This window comes from Colletes latitarsis, chromosome 10, assembly GCF_051014445.1.
Source record: "Colletes latitarsis isolate SP2378_abdomen chromosome 10, iyColLati1, whole genome shotgun sequence".
In the NCBI taxonomy this organism is placed as follows: Eukaryota; Metazoa; Arthropoda; class Insecta; order Hymenoptera; family Colletidae; genus Colletes; species Colletes latitarsis.
Genome location: NC_135143.1, coordinates 31841578 through 31853969, shown reverse-complemented (window position 1 = coordinate 31853969; position 12392 = coordinate 31841578). Strand labels below are relative to the sequence as shown.

At 34.9% G+C, this 12392-nt stretch overlaps 3 protein-coding genes across 8 annotated transcripts; 1 reads left to right on the top strand and 2 right to left on the bottom strand.

The window, feature by feature from the left end:
- Nucleotides 1-34: 34 nt before the first annotated feature.
- LOC143346603 (tubulin alpha chain, testis-specific) lies at nucleotides 35-3395 on the bottom strand. Its single transcript, XM_076774848.1, has 3 exons — nucleotides 2920-3395; nucleotides 2448-2661; nucleotides 35-1591 (listed from the first exon to the last, which is right to left on the bottom strand). The coding sequence occupies exons 1-3, from the start codon at nucleotides 2920-2922 to the stop codon at nucleotides 465-467; spliced, it is 1344 nt and encodes a 447-aa protein (XP_076630963.1). The 5' UTR covers nucleotides 2923-3395; the 3' UTR covers nucleotides 35-464.
- A 425-nt stretch (nucleotides 3396-3820) lies between these two features.
- On the top strand, nucleotides 3821-5316 carry Ytr (U4/U6.U5 small nuclear ribonucleoprotein 27 kDa protein yantar). 4 transcript variants are annotated; one of them, XM_076774523.1, is made up of 4 exons: nucleotides 3821-4023; nucleotides 4126-4336; nucleotides 4430-4590; nucleotides 4768-5316. In XM_076774523.1, exons 2-4 carry the CDS (start codon nucleotides 4218-4220, stop codon nucleotides 4962-4964), a joined length of 477 nt encoding a protein of 158 aa, XP_076630638.1. In that variant the 5' UTR covers nucleotides 3821-4023; nucleotides 4126-4217; the 3' UTR covers nucleotides 4965-5316. The 4 variants fall into 4 exon arrangements, with proteins under 4 accessions (XP_076630638.1, XP_076630640.1, XP_076630639.1 ...); XM_076774525.1 differs by having other exon boundaries at nucleotides 3821-4028; XM_076774524.1 differs by having other exon boundaries at nucleotides 3821-4028; nucleotides 4103-4336.
- Fanci (Fanconi anemia complementation group I) lies at nucleotides 4911-12333 on the bottom strand. 3 transcript variants are annotated; one of them, XM_076774519.1, is made up of 22 exons: nucleotides 12182-12333; nucleotides 11594-11877; nucleotides 11349-11516; nucleotides 10843-11066; nucleotides 10554-10750; nucleotides 10317-10453; nucleotides 10032-10252; nucleotides 9596-9948; nucleotides 9400-9529; nucleotides 9028-9335; nucleotides 8775-8966; nucleotides 8530-8687; nucleotides 8291-8455; nucleotides 8060-8211; nucleotides 7769-7968; nucleotides 7517-7684; nucleotides 7253-7433; nucleotides 6951-7167; nucleotides 6801-6873; nucleotides 6405-6548; nucleotides 6093-6191; nucleotides 5838-5977 (listed from the first exon to the last, which is right to left on the bottom strand). In XM_076774519.1, exons 1-22 carry the CDS (start codon nucleotides 12263-12265, stop codon nucleotides 5858-5860), a joined length of 3975 nt encoding a protein of 1324 aa, XP_076630634.1. In that variant the 5' UTR covers nucleotides 12266-12333; the 3' UTR covers nucleotides 5838-5857. The 3 variants fall into 3 exon arrangements, with proteins under 3 accessions (XP_076630635.1, XP_076630634.1, XP_076630636.1); XM_076774520.1 differs by lacking the exons at nucleotides 5838-5977; nucleotides 6093-6191; nucleotides 6405-6548; nucleotides 6801-6873; nucleotides 6951-7167 and adding an exon at nucleotides 4911-5028 and having other exon boundaries at nucleotides 7257-7433; XM_076774521.1 differs by lacking the exons at nucleotides 5838-5977; nucleotides 6093-6191; nucleotides 6405-6548; nucleotides 6801-6873 and having other exon boundaries at nucleotides 7012-7167; nucleotides 7257-7433.
- Nucleotides 12334-12392: the final 59 nt, after the last annotated feature.

Sequence of the window (12392 nt, the reverse complement as noted above, 5' to 3'; positions counted from 1 at the left end):
CTTCATGGTTACCAATACTCCACTCTGTTTCATCTATATACTATGTATACTTTTATATCACTTCTAGCAAAAACCGGCCTCAGCCAACTTAATACAGTCATGATCATTGATCCTCCTTAAGGTACACTGTGTGTAAAAAAAAAAAAAAAAGTTTTGCGCCCATGACTTTTTAGTCACGACTATAAAAATTTTATGGTATAATACGAAGCTATATTCATATTCACAACACCTACCATTTATTCGCAGATCTTTTCAACTACTAACTAGTACCGATATAACAATTTTTTGCAATAAGTTTATTGCAATAAGAGTAACCAGCATAACTGTAAAAGAAATAATAAACGATTGACGAAAAAGGGCTAAGCGAAGGAAGAAACTGGGACCTCGATGGACAGTGAGAAAATCGAAGGGGGGGGGGGAAGCAGATCAATCGATAAAAATAGGTAAAGAAAAAGCAAATAGCATTAATATTCATCGGTTGTTTCTGCATCGACATCGACGGAGTCTAGTCCGACTTCTTCGTAATCCTTTTCCAATGCGGCAAGATCTTCGCGAGCCTCGGAAAATTCGCCTTCTTCCATGCCTTCGCCCACGTACCAATGAACGAAAGCTCTTTTTGCGTACATGAGATCGAATTTATGATCGAGGCGGGCCCAAGCCTCCGCGATGGCTGTTGTATTGGACAACATGCAGACGGCTCGCTGCACTTTGGCGAGATCACCGCCAGGTACAACCGTAGGCGGCTGATAATTGATACCAACTTTGAATCCAGTCGGGCACCAATCTACGAATTGTATCGATCGTTTCGTCTTAATGGTAGCGATCGCGGCATTTACGTCTTTCGGAACAACGTCTCCTCTGTATAGCATACAACAAGCCATGTATTTGCCGTGTCGAGGATCACACTTTACCATCTGATTCGCTGGCTCGAAACACGCATTAGTGATTTCGGCGACCGAGATTTGCTCGTGATACGCTTTTTCAGCCGATATTACTGGAGCATAAGTAACCAAAGGAAAATGAATTCTCGGATACGGGACCAAATTTGTTTGGAACTCTGTTAAATCGACGTTCAAAGCACCATCGAACCGTAATGAAGCCGTTATCGAGGAAACAATCTGTCCGATCAATCTATTAAGGTTGGTATAGGAGGGTCTTTCGATGTCCAGATTACGTCGACAGATGTCATAAATTGCTTCGTTGTCGACCATGAAAGCGCAGTCCGAATGCTCGAGAGTCGTGTGAGTTGTGAGAATAGAGTTGTATGGTTCAACGACCGCTGTAGAAACTCGTGGTGCTGGATAAATTGCAAATTCTAATTTGGACTTTTTTCCATAGTCAAGGGAAAGACGTTCCATTAACAGGGAAGCGAATCCCGATCCAGTACCGCCTCCGAACGAATGAAAAATTAAAAATCCTTGCAACCCGGTACATTGATCTGATAGTTTCCGTATTCGATCAATCACCAAGTCCACAATTTCCTTGCCAATCGTGTAATGACCACGTGCGTAATTGTTCGCCGCATCTTCTTTGCCAGTGATCAATTGTTCCGGATGAAAGAGTTGTCGATACGTTCCGGTTCGTACTTCATCTGCAAATATGGACTTTGTTTACAATTGTGTCGTATAAAGCTCGAGTCTTTGAGTCTTCTTGATAAGAAAAATGGGGAATAACGGAAGTTGTAGATATTTTTAAAACGGAAAGAAATAACGAAATTTTATCGTTACCGACAGCGTACTTCAAAATCTTTTACCTAGATAATTATCTATTAGATATTTTAAATATTTTCCCTTGTTAACATAGCGCACATGAACTTGTACAATAGTTGTTATTTTAGTAATTTTTACAAATGCTATTGTAACTTTATGTATTTGGGGAATAGTGTCTTAGCACAGTCACGTGGTTTTGCTTAGCTCCACTTGATCGTCTTATGGAATATATTAACGTACGATAACTAGTTCTCAAGCAACAGAACCAATAAGAGCAACTATTTAGAAATATCAAATGAAATAATTTAAATAAAAATATATTTATCGATTTACTATGCGTCGTGTCTACAATATACTCTTGGCCGGAGACACAACGAACCAATGAGATTCTATTGAGGTCACGTGGTTTTGTTTACCCGAATTTTCTAACTAGATGAGATATACATATATGACTGTTGCGAGATACGAACGAACGTAACCTTAATTTAACCGTTTTTTAAATTAAATGTTTACTGCATTACAGAGTTTAATGCACGTATTATTTTGATTCGATACGTCTAAAAAAGACCATCGTACCGTACCAACTCGATATACCACCGTTTACACCGCAATTTTGTTACGAATCAAATAATTGGCATGCGTATAAAAACGCTCAGTGTAAATTAATTCATTATTAACATAATCTTTAGTGTGTCCTTCGAACAACCATCGTCTGACTCCCTTTCCTTCTGCTCTTACCGACTACTGTAGGTTCCAAATCGACGAATACTGCTCTAGGCACATGTTTCCCATAACCAGTTTCGCTAAAGAACGTGCTGAAGCTATCATCTCCGATCTTATCTGTCGGCATCTGTCCATCAGGTTGTATTCCATGTTCCAAACAATAGAGTTCCCAGCAAGCATTTCCAATTTGGACGCCAGCCTGGCCGACGTGAATGGATATACACTCACGCTGAAACAATGCAAAAATGCGTTTTCGAAAAACCTCGATCCTTCCATTTATTTGTTAATCGTTTTACTTTTATCAACACATAAACGAACAGTAGAAGAAACGATACACGATTCAATATCGAACAAATAATCCAACGAAATTATTGTTACGAGTTCAAATACGATCAGATCAGATTTATTTCACATTTACTTGGTTAAAAAATGCCCATCTTTGCCACTGTAACTTCATGAACCACTGTCAATGGGAGAATTCACTTACCATCACGAAAGTATTTGATCACAAAATTTATTACACGTTAATCCGTCACTGAGTCTGCCCTCCGTTTGTTAATGAACAACACGTTTATATAAAAAAGGTGACGCCTCTTCGAACGATTGTAACTTAATGACGCGAGAACGGTTGACGGCCTCTTATATCCTCAGCTTTGTGTCGTCTCAAAATGATCCCAGAATTATTGCTAACGGACATTTTAATAAGAATACTTGGATTTCCCGTTATTTGTCGTAATCAGATGTCTCTCGTACAAAGTACCGCCCTTTGCATGTTTTACGAATTTTGAATCATTCCAACGTTCAATCTCGAATTTACGATCGACACAAGAGGTTTAGATGCAGAGAATCACTTGTACGAGTTCGTTTTCAAACGGTTACGTTACATTTAAGATTAAATCTAATAAACGGATATAAATAGCGGCTAGCTTTAACCAGCCAAGCCGTGGGTAGTCGATTGAGTGAGAAGTTCATGATGAAAATTCTATGTTCTATTTCTATCCGAGTATACGCCTACCTCTTTGACCCTCAACGATTCAGCCAATCCGTGGCCTATACGTCCTAAATTTATACATTTTGTCATATTCTAATATTCCCATAACGGTTGTAAACCCCCTCTTACTTTCAAATTTGCTCGTTTCCTCGATCGATACGAGGTAAACGATTTTCCGACATGTTTTTACCTCCAATGTAAATCTGTTAAACAATTTTTATTCAAAACATTTACACATTGAATTATTACTTATCGCATTAAATGAAACATCCAAATCTATATGCATTTTATTATAATTTTATCTACATATACCAATGCTTAATTTCGCATTATATAATTAATACCAATTGACAATAATCGTTGCTCGATCAATTTTAGCGTATAAGCATATCATAGGCACAAACAAATACGATTAAATATCGATATATGTTGCGGATTGAATTGTTACAATGACTTTTGATTGCTCGTAACATTCGAAAAACAAAGCATGCACATATGAAATTAGCTGTTATAAGAAACTTTAATCTAAAGAACGTAAATTTCATAGTTTACATTGTGACGTTGCTTATTACTACATACATAGGCATCTACCGCAATCCTGTACAGTACTACATTCAATGTACATAAACATAACCTATTATAAGGATATCCGTATATACTATTCGATTACTTTTATCAGTATCTATTTTCCTCTGTTATTAGGTATTTGAAAAACAAAGCGTTAAAACGAGTGTCGTCCCGATAATAGCTATAATGTTAATATTAGGTTAATTCAGAATTTGAAATCACGTAATATGGGTCGTAGTCGTACACCTTCACCGGCAAGGAGGAGAGATCGTTCTCGTGATCGTGATCGGGAACGAGAACGAGAGAGAGATCGAAGAAGAAGACGCTCTCGTGAAAGACGAAGAAGGTACACCTTTATATTTAAAAAGTTCATAGAGTATTTTAGCGATAAAGTTGCATACCAAAGCAAAAGTGTGTTACAAATTTGAGACAATTATAGATCCGTCGAGCGTGATCGAGTAAAGTCAAGGGATAGAGAAAGGGATCGTGATCGTGATCGAGAAAGACACAGACGTTCGTATAGCAGATCAAGATCAAGAGACCGAGATAGACCTAAACCGAAAGCAAAACCTACCACAGCAGAACGCCCTATAATTACAGGTAAACTATAGGTTTGAAAGCAAGGATTCTATCTCGAACCCGAACCTGGTAGAGTAGCCCATTTAATCGAATTAACCAATGTATAGAGATACGGTTAACCAGGAGACGTTTAGAATCCCTGCTTCAAAACGATGATTCCAAGATTATAAGTGGTCTTCATGAACTAATACTTTATAGAAGCTGATCTGCAAGGGAAGACACCCGAGGAACAAGAAATGATGAGAATAATGGGTTTTTGTGGTTTTGACACTACTAAGGGTAAGAAGGTCGAAGGGAATGATGTAGGTGCTGTGCATGTTATTCTGAAAAGAAAGTACAGACAGTATATGAATAGAAAAGGAGGATTCAACAGACCATTGGACTTTGTAGCATAAAATATGTAATGCTATGTCTCTGCGCAACATACTCTATACAATATAGGCTTTCCTTGTGGGAAAGCTTTGCTATTTCCAGAAAGGTAATGGGTCGATTTGATATGTGAATTATATGAAAAGTATTCTTCGAAAAAATAAAGTTTATCATATTGTAGTTACACAAGGCACGTATAAACAAGTACATAAAGTGTAAAAACACGAATTACTCATTGGAATATAAAACATTTAGTTTCTTAAAATATTTCGCGACATTTTTTCTTTTATTCTTGAACCAGTATATAATTCAGTTCGAAAATGGGGGCTACGAAAGAAAAGTTTTCATTTTTGTAGCATTCATCGTTGAATTTTAATAATTATGGATGGAACATTCCTTATAATATATACATTTAAATAAGCTAATAAAAAAAATCGAGTTTTTGATTCTCGTGAAGATATGGTCTCCCTTAACTTGGATGTAGAAATTTTTTTTAGTCAAGCGCCTCCTAGAAAGTTTAGAAACCATTGATGTAATTGCAAAGCTTCTTTATCGTTAACAGGAATTTATCGAGACAAGTTTGTCAATTAAGACCAGGGTCACACAAGCGTCGAACGGTGTCCGTTTTTATGTTTTTCCTTGTCTTACAATTGAAAACAATCAAAACAGTCGTAGGAACGCCGATCTTGTCTGGCTTCGTTGTTTTCGATTCCAAGCCAATGAAGAACATAGAAACGCACATCGTTTCGACGGTCGTGTGGCCCTTACCTTATATAAATGACAGCACGACATACGATGACACGTCGAAGGATATGATAAGGATTAACAATAGTAAATTCATTCGTATATTATATTATAAATGTTTCAAAAGTACAAAACTTGAAAGGTCATATTAAAAAGTTTTATAAACAAGAACATTTCAATCTTCCATCCTAATTCGTTTTTTTGAGGGTGTCGCTTCATCAGCAATGGTACTTGACTCGTCCATGTTCGAGTTACGAGTGTCATTTCCTGTGTCTTCCGTGTGTAACAAAGTAAGCTATCAAAGGTAGAAACATAAGAATACATATATTAAGATCACATTTAGAAATAATTATAATGGCATTAAAAATGCAGGATTAGTATCAATTTTTTTTTCTATCGCTGTTACTTACCATGCTCACATCCATTTTCTCAATGCTTTCTATCAGTTGTGAATTCTTAATTCTAAAGTCTCTTGTCACGCTACGTTTCATATACTTTTCCAATGGTATCTGCACAATACATGTAAAAAAAGTTTCAAACACTTACAGAACTACCAAAAGATGATTAGTGCATATTACTCTGTACCAGAGTTGGGCAAATTTTTATTAAAATAATAAATGACAAATAAAACCAATATACAGCAATTTATTTATAACGTTTATTCGTTTGAACAGTATCCGGATAAAAACTTTGCCCATATTTGCTTTATACCCAATACTCACGCCCGTCCTTTTGCCAAGTAACAATACTTCCTTGTTGAATTGTTCAATTTCGTAGACTACGCGCGGTATTACTTTTGTTTCCTTTAAAATTTTGTTCCGTTGCGCGTGCAAATCAGATTTCGAATTTAATTTGTTTTGGCTTTCCTTTAAAGAATATATACGATCAATTAATCGTTAATGAGGATGTTAGTATAGACAATTATTCTTTTAAATCAGTGTTCCCCAATCTTCAACTTATCATGGACCCCTCTCTCTAAGAAAAGTTCTTAGCACACTTTCTAAAAGTATAGTAATATACAAAAATAAATATAAAAATACGTTTCTCTTTTATGTAAGTGCTCACAATTGAGAAACACTGTTTCAAAAAAACAGAAAAAATATTGAATAAGTAAATACCTCGACGTACGTCACTAAGTTGTAAAAGGCAGATTTCAATGGTTTGCCGGCCAATTGTATCACTTGAATGAATCTGAAAAAATATAGTAATGTAATGTAGTAATAGCCTTATAATAAATCAATTTTACATAAAACGATACCAGTACATACTTGGCTGTTTGGAATGCTGCGTTTTGACTGTTCGATTTTGCATAGAAATATTTTGTAAGATTTCCGAGTAGATGATACAAACACTGTAAGTTCTTAAACGTGACATCGATACACGGGCCTAGATCTATCGACGTGTTAGCTAATATGTGAAGTACTTGTGTAAGATAGGACAATTGCTTACACAAATTTCGCTCCTTTTCTTTTAAATTATTGTTCCCTGTTTGAGCGTTACGGTTGATTTTTATATTAAATGCGAGATACCACTGTAAAAATCTAATTTGTGCTTTAGAATTTTTACTTACATACTTCATCAATTGTTCCAGGTGCATGGGCTATGGTGTCTTCTGCTTTCAACCGCAACAGCAACCAAGAAACATTGTTCAATTTTTCTTTTATGCAATCGTTCAACACATTATAGATTTGCACAAAAGTATCATCACATATAATTTGATACTCTTCGTTCGACGTCAATTCAATCTGCGTCTGTACGAAGATAGAAGTGAGCTTTCAGTACAAAGAAAATGTAAGACAAGAAGATATTCTGTAAATTTAAAATTATCGCTTACATCGTCGATAGTGCCAACTTTTTCGTTCAATTTCAAACAGATTTCGTTCAACGATTCTCCGTACGCTTGAGTATATTCTTCTAAACGTAACAAAAATTTAATAATAGCTGGAACGATAGAACTTTCAATGTTTTTTGTTTTAACCATTTTGCTGAAGCATTTGTGCACCTTTTTTAACAGACGAAAATAATTGTAAGCACAAAACACAATTCTCCGATAAAATGCATATCGTAAGAGATCGGTGTTACCAACCTTTTCAAGATCGCATTTTTCAAAATTAATTTTAGATGTAAATTGTTCTAAAATTTGTAATAATAGGAATGGTATTTTTTTTCTCGTATCACTCTCTACTTTTTCGTCGAGCGAGGCTATCAAGCAAGTATTCAACGAGGAAATAACTTCTTGCAATTGGAAGTTAACATCCCTCGATACTGAATCTTTCTTTGACCGTACTACAATAAAAAGAAATAAATAGCAGGCAGAAACGAACTTCCTTTAAATAATGTGGCAAATTATTGTGTTTATGTATTTAGGATCACCCACAAATCCGATCAAGAAAGTGTGACAACTCTGATGAAAATGATGTACATATACAAGAACAAATCTCCGAAAAGCACTGTAAAGCTAGTATTGCTACCTGTTGGTCGTCGTCAAATGCATCATTTAAAGTTAATAAGAAATGTTCATGAAGCAACCTAAATAACAAAAGATTCATTATCATTGACGAATGAAAAAGAGGCACACAAACATTTCCTTATCTTTTTTTTAGCTTACCCTCCAATTTCGATGTATGTATTTATATACTGTTTGAGCTGTTTTTGCGATGTATCAGTCATTAACAATTTTGTTCGTTGTAAGAGCTGTTCGCATGTTTGGAATATATAGCAACAAAAATTGTGGTTTTCCCGAAGGTTGATATCATTGTTTTGATTTGAGGGTCTGTAGATGGTTTTCGTTTGTCAAACAGTGTTACTTTATAAGTATTACAGTTGACAAAGTAACACTATACTCACGAGTATAATAGCAACAAGCTTCGATGAATTGTATCCAAATCCATAATGGTGTCTGGCATTTTGATATTACTTGATTTATCGTGTTTTCTCGTTGTATTATTTGCGTCCTTATCTTTCTTACGTTTACCGCCATCGGCTTTTTTCATTTTTATGGATTGCTGTCAAGAATGCCATAATGGAAAACCTTAGTCTAGAATATGTCGTGAAAGAGAGAAGTCAAAAAATGATCACGCATAACAAACTACCATTTTAACAAAGTCCACTAATCGCGTATATCCTTTGAATAAATCGTCGATTTTGCGGCAGCTTTCTTGATTCCCTTTTGAGTATTCTCCTATTCGAAGCGCCATTAAAGCTTCGTAAATCGTAATTGCAATACCGAGACTTTTCAACTTTATTTGTGATTTCGGAAAATCTGCGAAATCCATTTCACGTTCCTGTAATAATTGACAGATTGAAAATATTCGTATGGAACTTTGGTGTTATTGTTTCAATTACCAGATTTAAATGCTCTAATTCGGTAGCTGTCATTCTCTTGCATAATGATTCCAAAATACTGTACACCTTGTCAAAAGTATTTGATTTTTTCAAAAGCGTATCGACATATATCTTTTGTACTACAAATATCAGTTCTCCGATAGGTTCTTGTAAAACTACCTCTGCTCCTTGAACGTTTGTACACAGATCGAATTTTATAGGTGGCAAGACATTATCATCTGTATCAAAGTAGAGATTCAAATGTGAAAGCAGTATGTCCAGCACGATTTCCGTTATTTCAGTATTTCTTTTTACAGAATCATAGAAGCCTGAAAACATAGTATCATTCACAAAGGGTATTACTTCTTGACTTGTAAACTGTTGTACTTCTACCTTTATATAGATGTAATCTAACTTCGAATTCGTAAGTAAAGCTCTTTTTCAATATATCCAATATTTCGTAACACAACGTTTTATCGCACTCCACTGTCTTTTCTCGTTGTGTATTGCTTTCTAAAGTTACCTAGGTAGCATGATTAAAATTATTGTAGTTTGTACGCTACGGTGGTAAATATCTGACTGTTTATACCTGAGTTAATGTTGATCTAGAACTGGAACTAATAGCGTACACAACGGGGTTGCAACGTTGACTAAGCCTAAAGTTATCCAAAGAATGCATTTTCGAGTACTTTAGCATCTCGAGAAATCCAGTAACCGCCATTTGTCGTTTTGATATACCTTTTCTGTACAGAGCTTTTCTCAAAGTCAGAAGAAGGCTTTCTCGAATGTTAGGCGAAACGTGCATCAATGGGAAAATAGCATATAAAACTTGAATAGCCACTATAGTCGGTAAAAATAACAATCGTTCAAGAAGAGTCGTGATCCAGATTTGGTGATCCAAGACAATTACTGATAATTCACGACAGACATACTTTAAACAATCTAGAAAACGTTTTCTAATAAAGACAAACGAACGATAATCATGCTTGTTGATCAATTTGTATTAGGACTTTATTCTTCGTTACCCGTGTAGTGAATTGTCGGTATGCCATCAGCCACTATTTTATGGACTAATTCTTGCAATACGATAGCAACCGTTTCATGACGCTTTTTAATTACTTCTCGAATTATTTCTGCTCCTACAGACCACACGACCTTTATACTATTTTTCACTTTTTGATCTGTATTCATTAATGTGAACGCCAGGCCCGTGAGTCCTTTTAGTACCAAATGGCGATCTTTATTGCTAGAAGCAAAGTAAGCAGTAATTGGAACAAATATATGCCGAAAAAAAAATTCCGATTCGTTACCTGCTATCGATGAGTTGTCGAATAATATTGATAATGACACAAGGGGAGGGTAAAAGTTGCCTCAACCATGCATTATTCTCTCTTTTTTCTTTGTCCGAGCTACTGTTAATGATAACCAATCTCAGTATTTCAAAAATCTAGTAAATGTATATACCTGATTAGTATAATAGAGATTTATTAGAATTAGTATAATATTAAATAGAGACTGTTCTGATGTTTGGACTACTATATTTTTACCTGATCTTCGTGTATACTAGAAACTGATAGCAACACAGCAAATATAAATGGCTGTAACGTATACTCTGGAGCATGAGAAACACATTTCAAATAACGAATAAAATCTTTCATATTTTCGTGATTTAATTGTGCTGCTTGATACACGTGGTATAATACAGTGCTCTCAATATCTCGTACCTCTTTTGTATTTATTAAACCTGTATGTAAATATGTGTAGAAAAAATCAATCAAAGTAACATATAATAATCATCGATCCATAACACTGATCCACATGTTCTTGTTTACATACCAATATCTTCGATGCTATTCAGATCTTCCATAGGAAGCGCTTTTGCATAATAAGACTCAAAGTATTTACAAAGTGTATCTAAAAGGTATTGATTGTCTCGAACTTTACACAATTTTAGAGCTTGATACACAAAAGGAGGCACTTGGTTTAGGGATAGATTGGACAAAGCACGACATAATGCTTTAAGAACTTCCATGTGATCTGCCTTATTTAAAGTCATATTCCTTTGCAATAAAATTCAATAGTACAAATTAGAAATAAGAAACCTTTTGACATTGGAAAGTTGCATGTTTCAATGATTCTATAGTAAATTTTGCTAAAACTATAAAGAGATATTTACTTAAATGTATAGATCGATAGGAGCAGTTAGTCAACCTTTTAACATTGTACTTTGAAAGTAATGATTTTTTATAGTCAATTAATCAAAATAAATACCACTTGGCAATGTATATTTTATAAATGAAAAAAATAGCCAAAAAGCCCTCTAAACATAGAAAAATATTTACCCAAACATGTTTGCCAATGATGGCAGAAGATCAACGTTCCAACGATAATCGCATATTTTTTTAATGATTAATGCTTTAAACTCGGTCCCAGAAACTTCTACATCTACATAAGCAATATATTTTTCACCTTCCAATGCTTCGAGCAACACAGGTAATAAATCTTTCCAGCTAGTGCAGAAAAACTGTATTATGAATCTGTTGTATTTTGATAAAGATAAAATAACAGAGAACATAGACTATTTTACCTCTGCAGCTCATCATCGTCATTACAAATACCAGCAACACAAAAATCTATAAGTTTAACAAGATGTTGCTTAGAATATTTTGGAATGTCGAATATTATCCGATTAACGATCGCATCCACATGGCCTGCAGGTACTTTAGCTTTTCCTAACACTTTCAATATAGATTCAACCAATTTACGTCGTTTCAGTTGACAAATTTCGGAATCAGAAAATGCTTGGAAAATATCATCTAATATCTTCGATGCATCTGCTTTACAAATGCTACCACGTACTATTTTCACGAGCTACACAAATCCTTTTTCTTAATCTTAACATTTCTTACTCTAATTAATAATTAAACTAGTGGTTCTTAACATTTCTTTTCCACGGACCCACTCTATGTAATGTTCTACATTTTTAGTCTAGTAGTTACCATAATGTCAAAGCATCGAAAAGATTAAGTTGATAGTTTCAGAAATAATATACGCAACAAAAATAAATATTTAAAATTTCTTTGTGCAAGTTCGCGAACCCCCGAGATGCCTATTTACAACCCTCTTGGGGCTCGCGGACCACAGGTTAAGAACCACCGAGTCAAACTTATCTCACCTCTTCTACGTTTGAATTTTGAACAAATGCTTGTAATTCTAATCGATCCTCACGATTTCTTAAATTTTGGAATTGTTGATTCATATTTTAATTCAGTCTCTATTTGTTTCAGTTCCTGTACAAATCTAATTTCTTAGATTTTGAATTCGTACAATATACTACATAAATGCGCCCTTTACTTGCACGGACATATACATACATAGAACTGTTG